The 15,999-nt window shown below is 45.8% G+C and overlaps 1 protein-coding gene across 3 annotated transcripts in view; it reads right to left on the bottom strand.

Moving 5' to 3' along the window:
- Positions 1 to 229: 229 nt before the first annotated feature.
- Positions 230 to 15,999, bottom strand: part of LOC122436964 (enoyl-CoA hydratase domain-containing protein 2, mitochondrial) — a 29,900-nt gene continuing 14,130 nt past the window's right edge. Inside the window, exons 2-10 of one of the 3 annotated variants that reach the window (XM_043461303.1) lie at positions 13,801 to 13,868; positions 13,647 to 13,734; positions 10,666 to 10,752; positions 9,762 to 9,854; positions 8,288 to 8,347; positions 7,889 to 8,076; positions 3,144 to 3,194; positions 1,701 to 1,748; positions 230 to 442 (exon numbers count right to left, since the gene is read on the bottom strand). In XM_043461303.1, coding sequence (XP_043317238.1) covers positions 413 to 442; positions 1,701 to 1,748; positions 3,144 to 3,194; positions 7,889 to 8,076; positions 8,288 to 8,347; positions 9,762 to 9,854; positions 10,666 to 10,752; positions 13,647 to 13,734; positions 13,801 to 13,868 — 713 coding nt within the window. In that variant the 3' untranslated portion in view covers positions 230 to 412. Of the gene's footprint in view, positions 870 to 1,700; positions 1,749 to 3,143; positions 3,195 to 7,888; positions 8,077 to 8,287; positions 8,348 to 9,761; positions 9,855 to 10,665; positions 10,753 to 13,646; positions 13,735 to 13,800; positions 13,869 to 15,999 lie in introns of all 3 variants that reach the window. The other 2 variants (XM_043461301.1, XM_043461302.1) reach the window with 2 other exon arrangements.

The raw sequence follows: 15,999 nt of genomic DNA, 5'->3' as shown, positions 1-15,999 counted from the left end.
CTTAGCCTCCATTGCCTGTTCGATCCTTCAGGCTTCAACTGCAGTATTACCTGTCCATTTCTTAATCTCTCATGTTGTCCACCTGAGTTAATCATTCCCTTCTCAGGGCTCCTGAAAGTTATTAAATGCACCATCAGAGATTTGCCTGCCACCCTACAGTTTACAAAAGGTTTCACAGCAGTGATTTCACCTGGTTCTTAAAAGAACACTGTACATTAATCATAACTCGTTTATGGAACATCAGGTATTTTATTATTATTATTTTTTAATCCTCATAACAGGTTCGTTGTAGTTGAGGAGGCTGAGGTAAACAGTGAGTAACTGGCAGAGAGCTGAGTCTATTCAACCACAGCCAAGGTTTCCTTATTATCTCTGTTGTACTGTGGAAGAAACGGCCGTTGTGGGGTGGTTCTTAAAGCCTCTTGCCATCTCTGGTGAGCACCTAATAACCGAGACGCAGAAGTCAGGCTTGAGTGCCAGTGCTATAAAGGCCCAGAGGGGTCTGTTTTATCCTTAGTTTATCATTCTATTAGGGAGAGACAGGTATGCTTCAAAGCAAACCTGACTCCAGTGATGAGCTCGCCTGGCTGAGGAGTAATGAAGGGAGCAGTAGGTGGCATAGTCAGCACCCTAGTACCGGGCACCATGCCAGTCATTCCCTATCCATCATGTCCTTGTGAGGAGACTGGAACCCAGAGAGGTGAAGTGATGAGGGCAGAGGTGCTGCACTTCTTCCTTCTGGATCCTGTTCTGTAAGGTGTGCATCTCCCTTGCTTCAGGTTAAATGGAGGTCACTTGCCAACAAATCTGGGGAGGCGCTTCTCCCTGAAGGCAGCCATGCCTTCCAGCCGATCCCGGGTTGGGATGTTCTGAAACAACATACCGAGTATCAATTTGCAGAGACAGGTCCAGAAACCAGAAAAGACTTGCTCAAGGTTGTTCAGCCCATGGCGAGGCCAGAATCCAAGTCTTTCACTGTCTTTGGACTCTGGTGTTGGGTCATGTGGGCCTTGGTGGCTCCATGGTCTCCTCACACCAGACTGTATTTGTGCACAGTGTACGTGCATCTGAGAGCCCACAGTCTCATTCAGCAGCCTGAAATGAGGCTACTGGGCAGAAAACAAAGACTAGGCTTTGTGGTAAGAGCTCTGGCTTTGAATCCTGGTATACAGTTGGTTCACATCAGGTTCTACAAGTTCCCAAACCCCCGTTTAGGAGGATTTTTGTTACTTGTTAGCCTGGAGATTAATGTTTTTGACTCACTAAGGAGTAAAGGGCTAAATAGGTCAGCCACAGTGTATTATCCCACCATCGAGCATACATAACCTGTAGGCAATAATCAAGGCCTTGGCATTCTCCAGCCTGGGCTTTAGGCTGGTACAGCCTGGCCTGTACCAGTAGCCACTGGTAAAGAGAACTCAGAAGCTGTTATTCTTCTGTCAGGTTCCTCTGTGATTCTCTGGGCAGCAAAGTAGGGCAGGGTACAGCACCATTAGATGGCTGAGGAAACAGTCCCAGAGAGTGCTCTGTGGCTCCCCTGGGATCAGTGCAGGCTGACTGGGAGGAAACGAGTGCTGCAAAGATCTACTGTGTGGGTTGGGAGGAACCTATTCAATTGGTCATGTACTAATAGTACCCAAGGGCCCTACTCTGGCCCGGCCTCTGCTTACAAGCATGCAGGACTGGCAGCAGACACATACCTGGGCATAGCATATCCCTTCAATGGCCATCCCTGATGCAATGTCCACCTGCAAGAAAGAAGTGGTGCCTGGATCAGCCTTGCCCACCTCCATGTGCTCTGGGCACCAGCTCGCCCTGCTCTCTACACCACTTCCTACTGTCTCCTGGATTCTTCCAGCAAAGAATTACCAAGGCTTACTGTATGCCAACCCATATGAAGAGAGATGATGTGCTAAGGAATCCCCTACTGGAGAGGGAACACCATTCATTACAGAGGTGAAGCAGTGCTGGGATGAATGGGGGCTGTGAGAACAACAGGGAGGATTACAAACAGCCTGAGAGGTGATGCGCTTGCACAGCCGCTGCTCCCTCCTTCCCCACCTGGCTGCCTCACCATGCCTCCTGTCACCCCCATTAATGAACTTTGCTGGCTTTCAAATTGCCCTCAGAACTAAGGCCTGCACGACTTGGCCCCTGGCAACTTCCCAGTCTCCACTGTCCACTGCTTGCTATTACTCACTTAAAGGCACTATTGTAAGAGAAGTACTGTTCATAGCAGCAGTTATTTTCCCTACTACACAGCTGAGAAATCTGAGGCATAGAAAGGTGGAGTGATTTGTGTAAGGACACAATAGTGTGTGGAAAAACAGGTCTTCGAACCCGAATGGTCCAGCACCAGGGCCCATGCACCTAACCTCACTGTTGTGCTGACTCACTCATCCCTTCCTCCTGTTCAGTTGAGTTGCTTCTTTATACATCTCTGTGTTTTCTCTCACACTTTCCAGTTTTTCTGGAATTCTTATCCAGCCTAAACCCCAGTTCTAGAAAACATTCTCCAACCCAGCACTGTCTAGCCCTGTACCCAGGAGCCCCATGGATGGTGCACCTCTGCCCTCTCCAGGCTGTCTGCTTGGTACTCTTGACTTTTTATTACTGATTTGTATCAATCCCTCTCCCCACCTTGGGGGCAGTGACCATATTTGATTCATTCCGGTGTCCCAGTTCAGATCTAGGTTTAGTGTATAATGAATGAATAAGTTGATGTGTAGGATAGCTGCAGCCAAGTCAGCATGCCTGAGCCCCGTCTGTGAGGCCACAATACTGACCACCAACATAATCTGGAGAACATGGGACTGATAGCCATGCAGACCTCGGTTCTTGTGACTCATTTGCTCTGACCCTGGGTAAGTCATTTACCCTTTCTGGACTTCAGTTACCTTCTCTCTCCAAAGGAGAGAAATGAGGATAAAATATAATTTGTAGTATCACCTGGCCAAACTTCATTTTTTAGATGGGTAAAACTAAGGCACAAAGAGAGAGGTTCAGGCTCCAAGTCTATTAGAAGAGTCCAGTTCCTGAGTTCTTTCCAGCTGTGCTGTCCATCTGTGTGCCCTGAAAGCACTGCCTCCCAGCCACCCCACTGACCTTAGCAGACGCTAAGTTCCGACCCAGAACCCTCTCACCTCTATTCCTCGGTCAATGGCAACTTTGCTCAGCCGCACAGCGATGGGGGCCTAGGGAAAAGCAAGCGCTTGGTTGAGGAGGGGATCAGTTGGTGCTCACAGTTAGGCACACACGCTCCATGATGGCGGAAGAGGTCTGGGTAGAAATCCAGCTATTCTAGTGACAGTGTTTACTTTTGTTAGTGTTATACCTACTAATTAGCTGATGTTCCTTTTCAATAATGAAGGAAGCCTAACTGATGCCTAATCCTCCTAGTCCTGACCATCTGGAATTCTTGTCATTTAATACATCCCACCAGCATGTACAACATACTCCACTGTACACATGCTTTCCCACCCACAGACTTATCTAATGGTCACAGGCTGCTCCCCATCCCTTCAGGATAGGTTTAAGTGAGGCTCAGGGTGGTGAAACACCTGGCCATGTTTGTCCAGTGAGTCAGTGGTGAAGCTTAGATCTGATTCCCAGTCACCTTTTCCACTGCTGTTCCCTTCTCTACCCCTCTCATCTCAACAAATGCAAGCCTCCACTGAAAGCATGTTTTACCCCAGTAGGGTGAAAAAAGGTCAGTATTAGGAACTTGGACTTTGGAATCTGGAAGACCTGGATCAAAATCCTGAAGGGCATTTTGTAGGGCCAGTTGGAAGCAAGAGCACCAAAGTGACCATCTTTGCCTCTTTGGTCTTGCTTCTAGTTATTTTGTGCCACTGCAGTTCTGGCTCTCCATCCCCCACCGCACTTCCAGGCAAGGAGTGCGTTTGCCTCCTATTTTGTTCATATTGTATTATGAAGGTTTTGTAAGACTTTATCAGGAAAAGAACAATTTAAAAAGTCTGTTAGCATGGAAACCATAAATGAAAAAACTAGCTACATAAAGATAAAAGAACTTCAGACTGGGAAAAATACCACAGATTCAAGCAAAAATCAAGATCTGGGAGACTATATTTGTGATACTGTGACAGAAACATTTCCTTTACAAAAAGCTGGTGTGTGTGTGTGTGTGTGTATATATATATATATATATATATTTATATATATTTTAGCATTCACACAGTATGGAAAGCTAGTTCACAAAAAAGAAAAAAAAGACACAAGGTGTGCTCAGCTTTACTTTTAAAGAAACATAAATCAGAACAGTTAGGTGCTCCTTTTCACCTCACAGTTGGAAACTGTAAAAGGTTGGTAATGCCCATTATTGTTGAGAAGTATTTGCACACATAATTGAATGGAGAGTAAACTGGAACAATGCTTCAAGAGGACAGTTTGACAAGAACTGGCAAATTAGATAGATGCCCATGCTCTTTTCATGTTGTAACTCCGTGTAGGCATCTACCCTATAGATTCACTTCCAAGAGTACACTAAGATGTACAAAGTTAATCACTCCAGTTATTTTTCAGGAGCATAAAGATGTCAGTAATGTGATTGTTCCTCATTAGAGTACTGGTTAAATGATGGCACATCCATACCATGAATGAAAAAGTATGCAGTTTAAATGAATGAGGTTGATATGTATGTGCTGAAATGGGTAACACTCCCAATATATTAGGTGAAAAAAGGAAGCTGCGTAGTGCTGTGTATATTATTCCATTTGTGTAGAAGGTATTGGTATGATGTGTCTTCGGGGAGAAGGGAAAAGAGAATGGAAAACTTCACTTTTTGTCTTATACTTTTCCATACTTATTGAATTCTTTTCTGTGCATAGTTTGTTTTTAAGCGTCAGTTAGAACTGGACTAGCCTTTAAAGGTGTGTACCTTGTCCCCTAAATTATCCTAAAGGAATTTAGAATTAGATATGTGATAATATGTGCATATTTTACATGTACAATGAAAATTTCTGGAAGAGTATGCAAACTGTTAACAGTGGTCATCTGTGGGGAGAGGGACTGGGGAACTGAGGAATGTTTTTGTGACCCAAAACATTTTGTCTTTTTGCCAGTGACTGAGTGTTGTTTTAGGATGTGGGACTTTTCACTTTGAACCTGGACAGCCCCAGGATAACAGGATCACCCTACTTTTGATTTTTACTCTATGTCCTTCTTATTCTTCTATCCTATTTGATTTGTTTGTCATGAATATGTATTATTTACTGATTTCTCATTGGAGAAAATTAAAAACTATATAGCCATGTTGTCTCTGTGTTGAAAACACACATATTTATGTTTCTGAGTGTGTGTGTGTACAAAAATGTAGTTGACCCTTGAACAACCCAGAGCTTGGGCGAACCAACAATCCATGCAGTAAAAAATCTACACAGAACTTAACAGCTAACCCTCCTTGTAAAGAGTTCTGAATCCACAAATTCAGCCAACCTTGGATCATGTAGTAATGTAGTATGTATTTAGTGAAAAAAAAATCCATGTATAAGTGAACCTTAACAGTTCCAACTTGTGTTGTTCAATGGAACACTGTGTGAAGTAGGTCAGTTAGAAATGTGATGGATCATTTTGAAGAAAAAAAGAAATATGGATCATTTTGTTATTTGGAAATAAGTGAGTCACAGTTGCCACAGGATGTTCCATTCCTTTGATGTTCAAATGGAAAATGTATTCAAATCCATATTCAAAGGGTAAAGTATATTTACTGTTTAAAGGGAAAATCTGAGTGTTAATTTGTGGACCTTGTGTTTATTGATAGATAGGCTCTTTGGGGCTGTAATCTCTGGAGCAATTTGACTGGCCTGGTCTTGGTAATTTTTCCACTAGAGGGCAGCTGTCTACAACAGCATCTCTTGCACTCAACCCATAGGGAATCTTTTCATACTTGGCACTCAGTAACTCACTTGGAAGTTAAACAGGTTGCATCAGAATGTCCCAGCATTTGCATTAGTGATTCTAATACTGGTTTTTGGTAGGCTGTTGTTTTGGTATAGAAAGCTACTTTTAAATACTGAAATACTAGTAATTAGTAAAATACCATTATTTCAATATATTGAAAAGTCAGAAGCCTGAATCATCTTGAGACCAAGCTCAAAGACCTTGTTATTTATTTTATGCAAAATGACAAACCCTAGAGTCTACAATAGGCCCCTCAATCTGTGGAAGTATAATTAGCTACCACCCTGAGTCACTCAGAGTTTTGTTATCAGTTCAGACTTTCTGACCAAGTATAAGAGAAACACGACAGCATTAAAATGAACAGCATCAGACTCTCCATTTATGTGACGAAACTATAAACAGGAAATGGAGATAAAACCAATGCTTTTAAACCAAATTTACCATCAGTTTTTTATGGTCCTTACCCTCAAGTAACTAAGCAAGCAAGTAAGTAAAGATCTCAAAGTTATAAAAAGAGGCAGGATTATTTGAGGGAGATTTTTTTTTCCCCCTAAATAAGATAAGTCTTTTTTACTTTTCATGATTAATTTCAAATACTTTTCTGTGTTAATATTAAAATGATACAGTATGGTTAACAATATTATATTTGACTTTTGTAACATGTCTTTAATTTTTTGTATTTGAAATCCATTAAAGATTTAGTTTGTTCTTTAAAAATTTTGTACATGTTCTGCACTCTTTAAAATACTAGTTATTATATGTATTTCTGTATTATGCAGAATGAATGCTAAAATAGTGTCTGTCTTTGTGGTATTATTGCAGTCACTTTCTTTGACTTTGATGAGCAGTCACTTAACCTTGTTGGGTCTGTTATAGCACAGACACGACAGGGATAATCACCCCAATTGTTTGGATTGTTCTAACACTGGGACACTATTAAAATACCTAGGATTGTTTGTGTCTGAAGGATGAGGGTGCACCATATGGATTCAGTCCGTATTACAACTTAACAGAACCTGGCTCCATTTCAGCTGCTTGCCTGTTTTTATGGAAACTTGGGACCTCCCTCTGGCTCTGTTAGAGAAGTGAGAAGCCAGTGGAGCCTCTCGGATACTTTGGAGATTACTGTAGGCAGGGCCTAACCCACTCCCTGGGTATCTAAACTTTTGGGGAGACTATATGTTAATAGGCTATTTGATGATTTAAAAAAAAATGTATGGGTCTTAATATATGTCCTACATCATGTTTTTCAAGTGCTTTTCCACCACGTAGTATGCATGGAGAGATGGGCTGGTAGTTCTTTATCTGTTTTAAAGAAACGTGCGTTTTCAATTTTGGGACATATTAATGCTCTACTGTCCAATACAATAGCCAATAGCCACATGTGTCTATTAGCATTAAAATATGGGAACTATAATTGAGAAATTAAAACTTTAAGTAATGTGGCTAGTGGGACTTCCCAGGTAGCTCAGTGGTAAAAAACTGCTTGGCAAGCAGAGGAGCCTCAGGTTCAGTCCCTGGATTGGGATGATCCTCTGAAGAAGGATATGGTAGTCCGCTCTAGTATATTTGCCTGTAAAATACCATGGACAAGAGGAGTCTGGTGGGCTACAGTCTGTGGGGTCACACAGAGTAGGACATAGCAACAAAATGTGGCTAGTGACTGCCTCAGTGGATGGCACAGATAGAGATCATTTGCATCATCTCAGGAAGTTCTGTTTTACAGGCTGTTCTGAGGATTTTCAAGCTTAATTGATCCCAGCCTCTCAGAACTCAATTTTCACTTTAACTTAAAATCTGATTTAGTATTATTTACTAGATGGCTGAATGGAGGCAAAACCACCAAAGACAGTTAATTTTATAAATCTGGGGAAATGGATCTTGTGTTGCATGAGACGCCCTTGCCCCCTGGCCGCCCCTCCCGTGACCCCAGTGGCTCAGGCCCACCCGCGCCGAGCGGCAGTCGCACCTGGGGCAGGATCTCCTGGGCCAGGGCTCGGGCCCGGCAGTAGGCGGCATTGCCCTCCTCATTCTGGGCCACAGCGTGGTTCACCAGCCCCAGAGCCTGGGCCTGCGCCCCACTCAGTCGTCGGCCCGTGAAGATGAGCTCCTTCGCCAGGGCCACCCCCAGGCATCGAGGCAGCCTCTGAGTCCCTCCTGCCAGGATGGAGTAGGGGTGGTGAATCCTCATGGGACATGGGGGCCCAGAGGAGGCCCTGGCTGGGAGTCAGCCAAGACCTCTCAGAGGACGAGATTGGGTTAGGCTGGTGGGGAAGAGCCCAGAACATAGGGCAGAAGAGGAAAGTAGGGAATTATGCTGGATAGAGTGGAGTTGAACAGGTAGAGGATGGATGGTGTGTGTTATTACCTGCTCCTGGGAGGAGCCCTCGGGTGGTCTCGATCAGCCCCATGACAGCCGAGGAAGCTGCTTAGACAAAACAGAGTGAAGCCCCCACCCTGTCTTCTAGCACCAGTCCCTGAGGATAAGAGACACTCTGGGCTCTGCTCACCCCTCCAGCCAATCACTTTTCTCATGGTGCAGCCACAGCCAGGCTTCTCCAGTCACTGCCTTTGGAAGAGCTCTAGGCTGGAAGTCAGGAGGCCCAACACTCACCTTAACCTCCACAACTCACTGAGCAACTCTCTTAGCCATTCTGAGCCTCATGGACGGGGAAAAAATTGATAACCTCTCTTTTACCTGCTTTATAGAACTGTTTAGGATCAAGTGAGGTCATGGTGCTTAGAACAAGGACGGGTTCCTGGATGGTACCCAGTACCTATTTGTGAGTTAATGGATTCTCTGTCTCATGTTAACTCAGGTCTGGCCTAGAGTGTCAGTGACTCCTGCTTCCACCAGTTTTTCCTCCTAGCTTTTTGTCAGCCTGAAATTTTCCTGTATTCTGATCCACATCCTTCTTTCACAGTTGTACTTCCTGTGAGAAGCCCTCCTTGAGTGTCCCACCCCATAGGCTTCTCCTGAATTCCTCAACACAGTCCCTGTGAACCATGCAGTATGGGAGGGAGGGGTTTACATTCACCCTCCTATCCATCAAACCCTGCAAGTTAGCTCCCCTAAACACAGGCAGGTGAGAACCAGAGTTGGTGCTATGACCTGCCCTGGTATTTGATGGCTTCTCTTTGTTATGCATCATGTGGATATAAAGTCCCTCTATGCCTGGGGCTACATGTTAAAAAAAATCAAAAGTTCTTGCTTGGTGGCTTGAGAAAGTGTGGCACCATTATGGCCTTCAGATCTTCTCTGATCTGCTCTAAAAAGGGCACACCTAACCACCAAGTCAGCAAGGTTAAAGCAATCAGTTATCTTCATCCTCCCTGCCCTCCACGTTTCGAAGTTCAGTTTCTTTGATCTACTACTGCAAACCTTTGTGGATTCTGATAGAACTACTGTAGGGCACTGTTCCTGCCCAGTCATGCTTGTGATTAACTGGGTATGTAGCAGACTGCCCTCCTGGCTCACCTTTGTTCACAACATGATCGATAAAGCTGGCTTGGACAGAACTAGAAGACTGAAGAGATACCTTTGTCCCCAACCTTCGCTCTCTATGTTCTTTCTAGTTGTGTCAGCAGTTGCCCTGGGGTTGGCATGAGCAGTCCTGAGCTGAGGGCAGCTGACTCTGAGAAGGGACGAGCCCTGTAGCAGTCAGGGGCTGGGCGGTGAGGGGGGAGCCACTACCGCCTGAATTCCTTGGCCCCCACTTTGCCTTTAGTTCTGGGGTTTGTTGGCAAGCTGAGAGCAGTGGCTGACTGCAGAGTCCCCAGAATCAGCTTGTGTCGCTCACTCTTCCCTCCCACCCTCCCACACCTCTCGCTGTACCCGGTACCTGCCACTCGGAGGTCACAGGCCAGGGCAAGTTCCAGGCCTCCACCCAAGGCAAACCCGTCCACAGCGGCAATGGTGGGTGCAGGGAAGGCTGCTGTGGAGACAAAGGACGACGGCTCAGCCTGCGAGGCCCTGGTAGGACCAGGACAGTGTCTCAGGGTAGGAGACGGTCTAGCTGGTTGTGACAGAAGGCTTCATTGGCCCCAAGCTTGGGGACCTCTCCTGGTACCTCAGCCGGGTTATCTTAGCAGTCAGTTTTCCCACTGGGGAAAGTTGTGGGATCAGCTGGGGATCAGGAGTGGGGAGGTGGATGGGCAGGGTGATGCCTGGTCAGGCCCACCCTCCTGTGGGCCTCCCCGGGACCAGCCTTTTTGCTCTCCCTTCTCATTCTGTGTGCTGGGAGCAGAACTGAATCCGACACGGGGAATGCAGACAGGCAAACAGGTGATGACGACTCAGGGTGATCAGTGATCTGAGAAAGGAAGCTTGGATGATGGGCCAGGGGTGGCTTCCTGGAGGAGGAGGCACTGGTGGTCTTAAAGAATGCATAAACAGTTCAGATGGCCTAGGAGGGATATTCCAGAAAAAGGAACAAGCATTTGTCAAAGCCTGCAAGCATGCTTGCTTAAAGTTGACCCTGGCATGGCCAGGCTTGTACCCTGAGCACAGGGGCTGAGGGTCAGATCTAGCAGGGCACTAATGCTGGGGAGCCAGTGCCCTGTGGACCCTTGTGACACCCTCCTCCTCATAGAATTCCTTGTCCCTGCCCCCTCTCCCTGGGAGAATCATCTCTCCATAGAGCTCACAACAGAAACCATTCTCTCTTTAGAATATGGTAGATTGGGTGAGGCTAGGATCAGCAGGACCCCTGAAGGCCCTCCTCCCCCCGACTCCAGAACCCTCACCAATCTCAGTCATCAGGCCTCGGAGCCGCTGGACAAAGACCCCCACTTCTGTTTCACTCATCTGCTCCCGCTCCTTCAGGTCTGCACCTGCAGATGCAAGGGTGACAGCCCTTGGGAAATGACCTGGCACTGAATCCCAGGCTGTCAAAGGATCCAGCAATGGAAACCTGAAGAGAAGCAGCCAGGGAGGAAAGAGAAACACCAGGAAAACTCAATCAGGGAAGCCAGGGAGGGAGGAGGAGTTTGAAAAAGGATAGATGCAAAAACAACAAAAAGATAAATTGGATTTCATCACAATTAAAAACTAATGCATCAGAAGAGACTATCAAGAGAGCAAAGACAACCCATGAACGGAAGAAATAACTTGCAAATCATACATCTGGTAAGGAACTGATATCTAGGATATATAAAGATTTCCTACAACTTAAAAGAAATACAAAGGACTTCCCTGGTGGTCCAGTGGTTTAAGACTCCATGCTTCCACTGCAGGGGGCACAGTTTGATCCCTGGTTCGGGAACTAAGATCATGTAAGTTGTGCAGAGTAGCCAAAAACAAACAAACAAAGGACTTGAATAGGCATTTCTCCAAGGAAAATAAGCCAGTGGAGTTTCCCCACTAGTCCAGTGGCTAAGATTCGGCTTCTAATGCAGGTGGCCCAAGTTCGATCCCTAGTTGGGGAATTAGAGCTCTCATGCCAGAACTAAAAGGTGGCATGTCACAATGAAGACTGAAAATCCTGTGTCCCTCAACTAAGACCCAGTGTACCAAATAAATATTTAAAAAAAGAAGATAAGGCAGTAAGCACTGGAAGGTGTGTTCAACATCATTGGGGAAATGCAAGTAAAAACCACAATAGGATAGTGCTTTGTAGCCATTCAGACGATGATTATAAACAACAAACAAAAAAGTGTTGACATTGGTGTGTAGAACTCTGATGTACTGCTGGTAGGAATGTAAAATGATACAGCTGTTGTCAAAAATATTTTGGTGCTTCCTCCTAAAGTTCAACATGGTCCAGACACTTTACTCCTAAGTATATGCCCCAAAGAATTGAAAGCAAGGACTCAAGCAGATACGAGCACACCAATGTTCATAGCAGTATTAATCACAATAGCCAAAATGTGGGAACCACCCAAGTCCATCAACAGATGGATAAACAAAATGTGGAATATATGTGTGAAAGGGAATATAATTCATTTGTAAAAAGGATAGAAATTCTGCAGTATGCTACAACATGGATGAACATGAAGTACATGATACTAAGTGAAATAAGCAAGCCATGAAAGGACAAATGTATGATTCTACTTGTATTAAATACTTAGAGTAAGCAAATTTGTAAAGATAGACAGTAGAATGGAGGTTACTGGGTGTTAGGGAAATGGGGAGGAATTGCTTAATGAGTACATAGTTTACTGAGATGAGGGAATAGTTTCTGATATGGATAGTGGTGATTGTTGAATGTACTTAATGCCAGTGAATTTTACACTTCAGAGTGATTAAAAGGTAAATTTTGTGATTAAATGTAAATTTTGTATAATGTATATATCTGTGACAACTCAAAAAATACATTAAATAGTAATAAAATTTTATTAATTATTTTTTCCTATTTTACTGAGAAATAATTGGTATGCATCAGGTATAATTATTTTTTAAAAGAAGGGCTTGGTGGGGGAGGCTGAAAGGTCAAGTAGATGAGGAGTGAGTGCAGGGACAGTGGCGTGGGGGTGCACAGGGTCCTGGGTGAGAGAATGACGGTGGAGGGTCATCGGAGATCAGATGGTAGGAGCCTGAGTCACGAATAAGGGGTGAACATAGTCTCTGCAAGTCCTTGATTATGTGAGTCAGTTGGGAGAGCCCTTGGGAGTCTGATTAGTCCTAGCCCCTCAGTGACAAATGGGGAAACTGAGGCCCAGAGAGGGACAGGGACTAGCCCAAGATTCCAGGGCAAATCGGGGGCAGATTCAGACCTCCTGCATGCCCCCTACTTTCCTGTCCTTCGCTGGGGGGATGAGGAGCGGGGTTAACAGTCATGAAGTGACTGTGATGGAAGACGTCAGACCATGGGGGAGCCAAAGGAAGGGGCCGCAGTAGGAGGAGGGCCTCGATCAGGGTCGCGGGGTCAGGCAGACTGGTCTCATACTTCCCTTGCCACCTCCCTCCCCAAGCTGCTCACCGTGATCCTGGCAGTTGAGGTCTGGGGACTGAGCCACATGCCCTTGAAACCACCTAAGAATCACTCGCTTCCCACCCTCGCCCTCTGCAGCCTCTTTCCGTCTCCCCAGTGCCCCCTCCACAGCCACCCCAGAGTCAGTTCTTCGCTCAACTCTCCTTCACTTGCTTCTTGTTGTGGGCCAGGGATGCGGCATTTCTCATCTTTGAAAGGAAGTGCGTGGGGCTTGCCCTGTTGTGAGGATCAAATGGTGCAGAGACGTGGAAGAGTTTTTTGACAAGGGACTGAGATCTTGTAGGTGGGCGAAGGGGCAGTAAGTCAGTCCTGTCTTGGCCACAGACCTGGTGAGTGTCTTTGGAATCCACTTTCTCATTTCCTCAATGAAGGGTCAGAACAGAAAGAACAAGGATTTGGGGGTCAGAGAGGTCAAGTTCTAACTGAATTCTCACTAGCTGTGTTGCTCTAAGCAAGGAATTGCCCCTCCGCGTTCCCATCTTTCAGTGGGAGTGAGTCCTGTGCTGTGGTCGCTTCAGTCATGTCCGACTCTGTGACCCTGTGGACTGTAGCCCGCCAGGCTCCTCTGCCCATGGGGATTCTGCAGGCGAGAATACTGGAGTGGGTTGCTATTTCCTCCCACCGGGAATCTTCCCATCCCAGGGATCTAACCAGTGTCTCCTGTGTCCACAAGTGGGTTCTTTACCACTAGTTACCTGGGAAGCCTGAGTCCTGTGCTAGAACAACCTAAATATTCCCTAAATGCAGGCCTGTGGGAGCCCTGCTGAGCCCCGGGTTGGGGGCAAGGGAACCCACCTGCACAGAACACACCCTTCACTCCACTCCTGAAGATCAGGACACGCACTTGCTGGTCCTCCCGAAGCTGGGCCAGAGCGTCCAGCAGCTGCAGAGAAGACCCGATCAGATAACTCCCATCTCAGCTCCAGCCCACCCTGGTGCCCACCCTTACCTGACTGACGAAGACATTCCCCAGGGCATTGCGGGCGCTCGGTCTGTTCATCAGAATCTCAGCAATTCCTGCAGGGGACAGGGAAGCCTCGGGTGAGCCAGCTGCCCTGCTCACTCCTGGGCTGGGGCCTGGGATCTGGGCAGCCTCTACCCTTGATGAGCAGTGTGACCTGGGGCAAGGCACACACACTCAGGCCTCAGTTTTCCCATCCGTAAGATATGGCCAATAACCCTTGCCCTTTCTGCCTCATAGAAGTGGAAGGGCTTGAGAACCTCGGAGCACCATGGGGAGAGGGACAGGAATGACTGCCCCAGTGGTTCCTGCCTGCTTCTGCCATTGTGACACACACACACACACACACTCACACACACACACCCCTTCCTGAATTTCGTGCCTGCTTCTGCCATTGTCACACACACACACACCCCTCCTTGAATTTCATGCCTGCTTCTGCCATTGTCACACACACACACACACACACACACACACACACACACACACACATCCCTTCTTGAATTTCGTGATCTCTCTATGTTATTGTTTTCTCTACAGCCAGACTTCTCGAGTGAATGAGTTATGATAATACCACCACCCAGAAACTTCGTGTGCCCTGATTCATTCATTGCTCCCACATCCCCCCAAACGTAACAACTCTCCTGACTTTTTTTTCCTCCTGACTTTTTATGGTGATCACTTCCTTGCGTTTCTTTACAATTGTATCACACAGTTGGTCATCTCTAGACATTATAGTTTAGACTTGCTAATTAAAAAAGAAGACAACTCTTAGAAGCTTGTAAAAATACTTAGGTTCTGCCTCTAGCCCTATCTTTTGCTCAAAAGTTATTTATTAAAGAACCTGGGGTGGGACTTCCCTGGTGGTCCAGTGGCTAAGACTCCCTTAATGCAAGAAGCCTGGGTTCCATCTCTGGTCAGGGAACTAGACCCCACATGCTGCAACTAAGTTCCGAAATACTGCCACAAAGACTGGCACATCCAAAGAGAAAAAAAAGAACCTGGGGCATTTGACCTGTAAGGTTTCCTGCAGCATGGAATGTACTGATTGCACACTCACGGGGCACGTGAGCAGATGCCTCTGTCATCGGAATTTAGCAGCTAATCCAGAGGCTTGAGCACATTCACATTCTGTCCTCTTTGCAAGAGAATATCCTTTGCCCTACTCATGTGATATTCTTTCATGAGCACCAGTGAAACTTCTTGAAAGGGTTTTCCATATTCAGTTAATAATTTTCTCACCATCCATTCACTTAAGTCTTCTCTAGTCTAGCTCCCACTTCATCACTCCCCAGAAACTGTTCTCACCTAAGTGAGACCAGTGTAACCAGTGTAATCACATCACTAACTGAGGGACATATTTCCATCCTGCTCCTGGGCTCAGCTACAATTAACTCTCCTGCCCAAACACCTGCTCCTCCTTGAACATTTTCTGCCATGGCCTTTTTTTTTTTTAATGGACAGTTTTTTTCAGAACAGTTTTAGGTTCACAGCAAAATGGAGTAGAAAGTGCTTCCCTGATGGCTCAGAAGGTAAAGAATATGCCTGCAATGCAGGAGACCCGGGTTCAATCCCTGGGTTTGGAAGACCCCCTGAAGAAGGAAGTGGCAACCCACTCCAGTATTCTTGCCTGGAGAATTCCATGGACAGAGGAGCCTGGCAGGCTACAGTCCATGGGATTGAAAAGAGTCAGACACGACTGAGAAAGTGTGAAGATTCCCATAAATGCTCTAGCCACTGCACGTGCATGGCTCCCTACCAGAGTGGGACATTTATTACCAAAGATTAACCTCCATGCATGTGTCATTATCACCCAACTTCCATGTTTACTTTAGGGTTCACTCTCAGGGTTGCATATGCTATGGGTTTTGACAAACACATAACAACATGTACCTGCCTGTGGTCCCACATTTTCCTGGCCTTCCTACCTCTCAGATGATGCCTCTGCACTTCTTTTCTAGGTTTTCTTCTACCCAATTTAAACATTCTTAATTCACTTATTCAACATATATCTGTAATAAATAAGTCTTGGGGATATAATATACAGCATGGTGACTAGAGTTAACAATATTTGAAAGTTGCTAAGACTGTACATCTTATAAGTTCCCTCACACACCCAAAAGTGTGTGTGTGTGTGGTGATGGATCTTAATTACATTTACTGTGGCGATTATTTCATAATATATAG

The sequence above is a fragment of the Cervus canadensis genome, chromosome 2, assembly GCF_019320065.1.
Source record: "Cervus canadensis isolate Bull #8, Minnesota chromosome 2, ASM1932006v1, whole genome shotgun sequence".
Lineage (NCBI taxonomy): Eukaryota > Metazoa > Chordata > Mammalia > Artiodactyla > Cervidae > Cervus > Cervus canadensis.
This window is presented reverse-complemented; position numbering and strand designations above follow the sequence as displayed.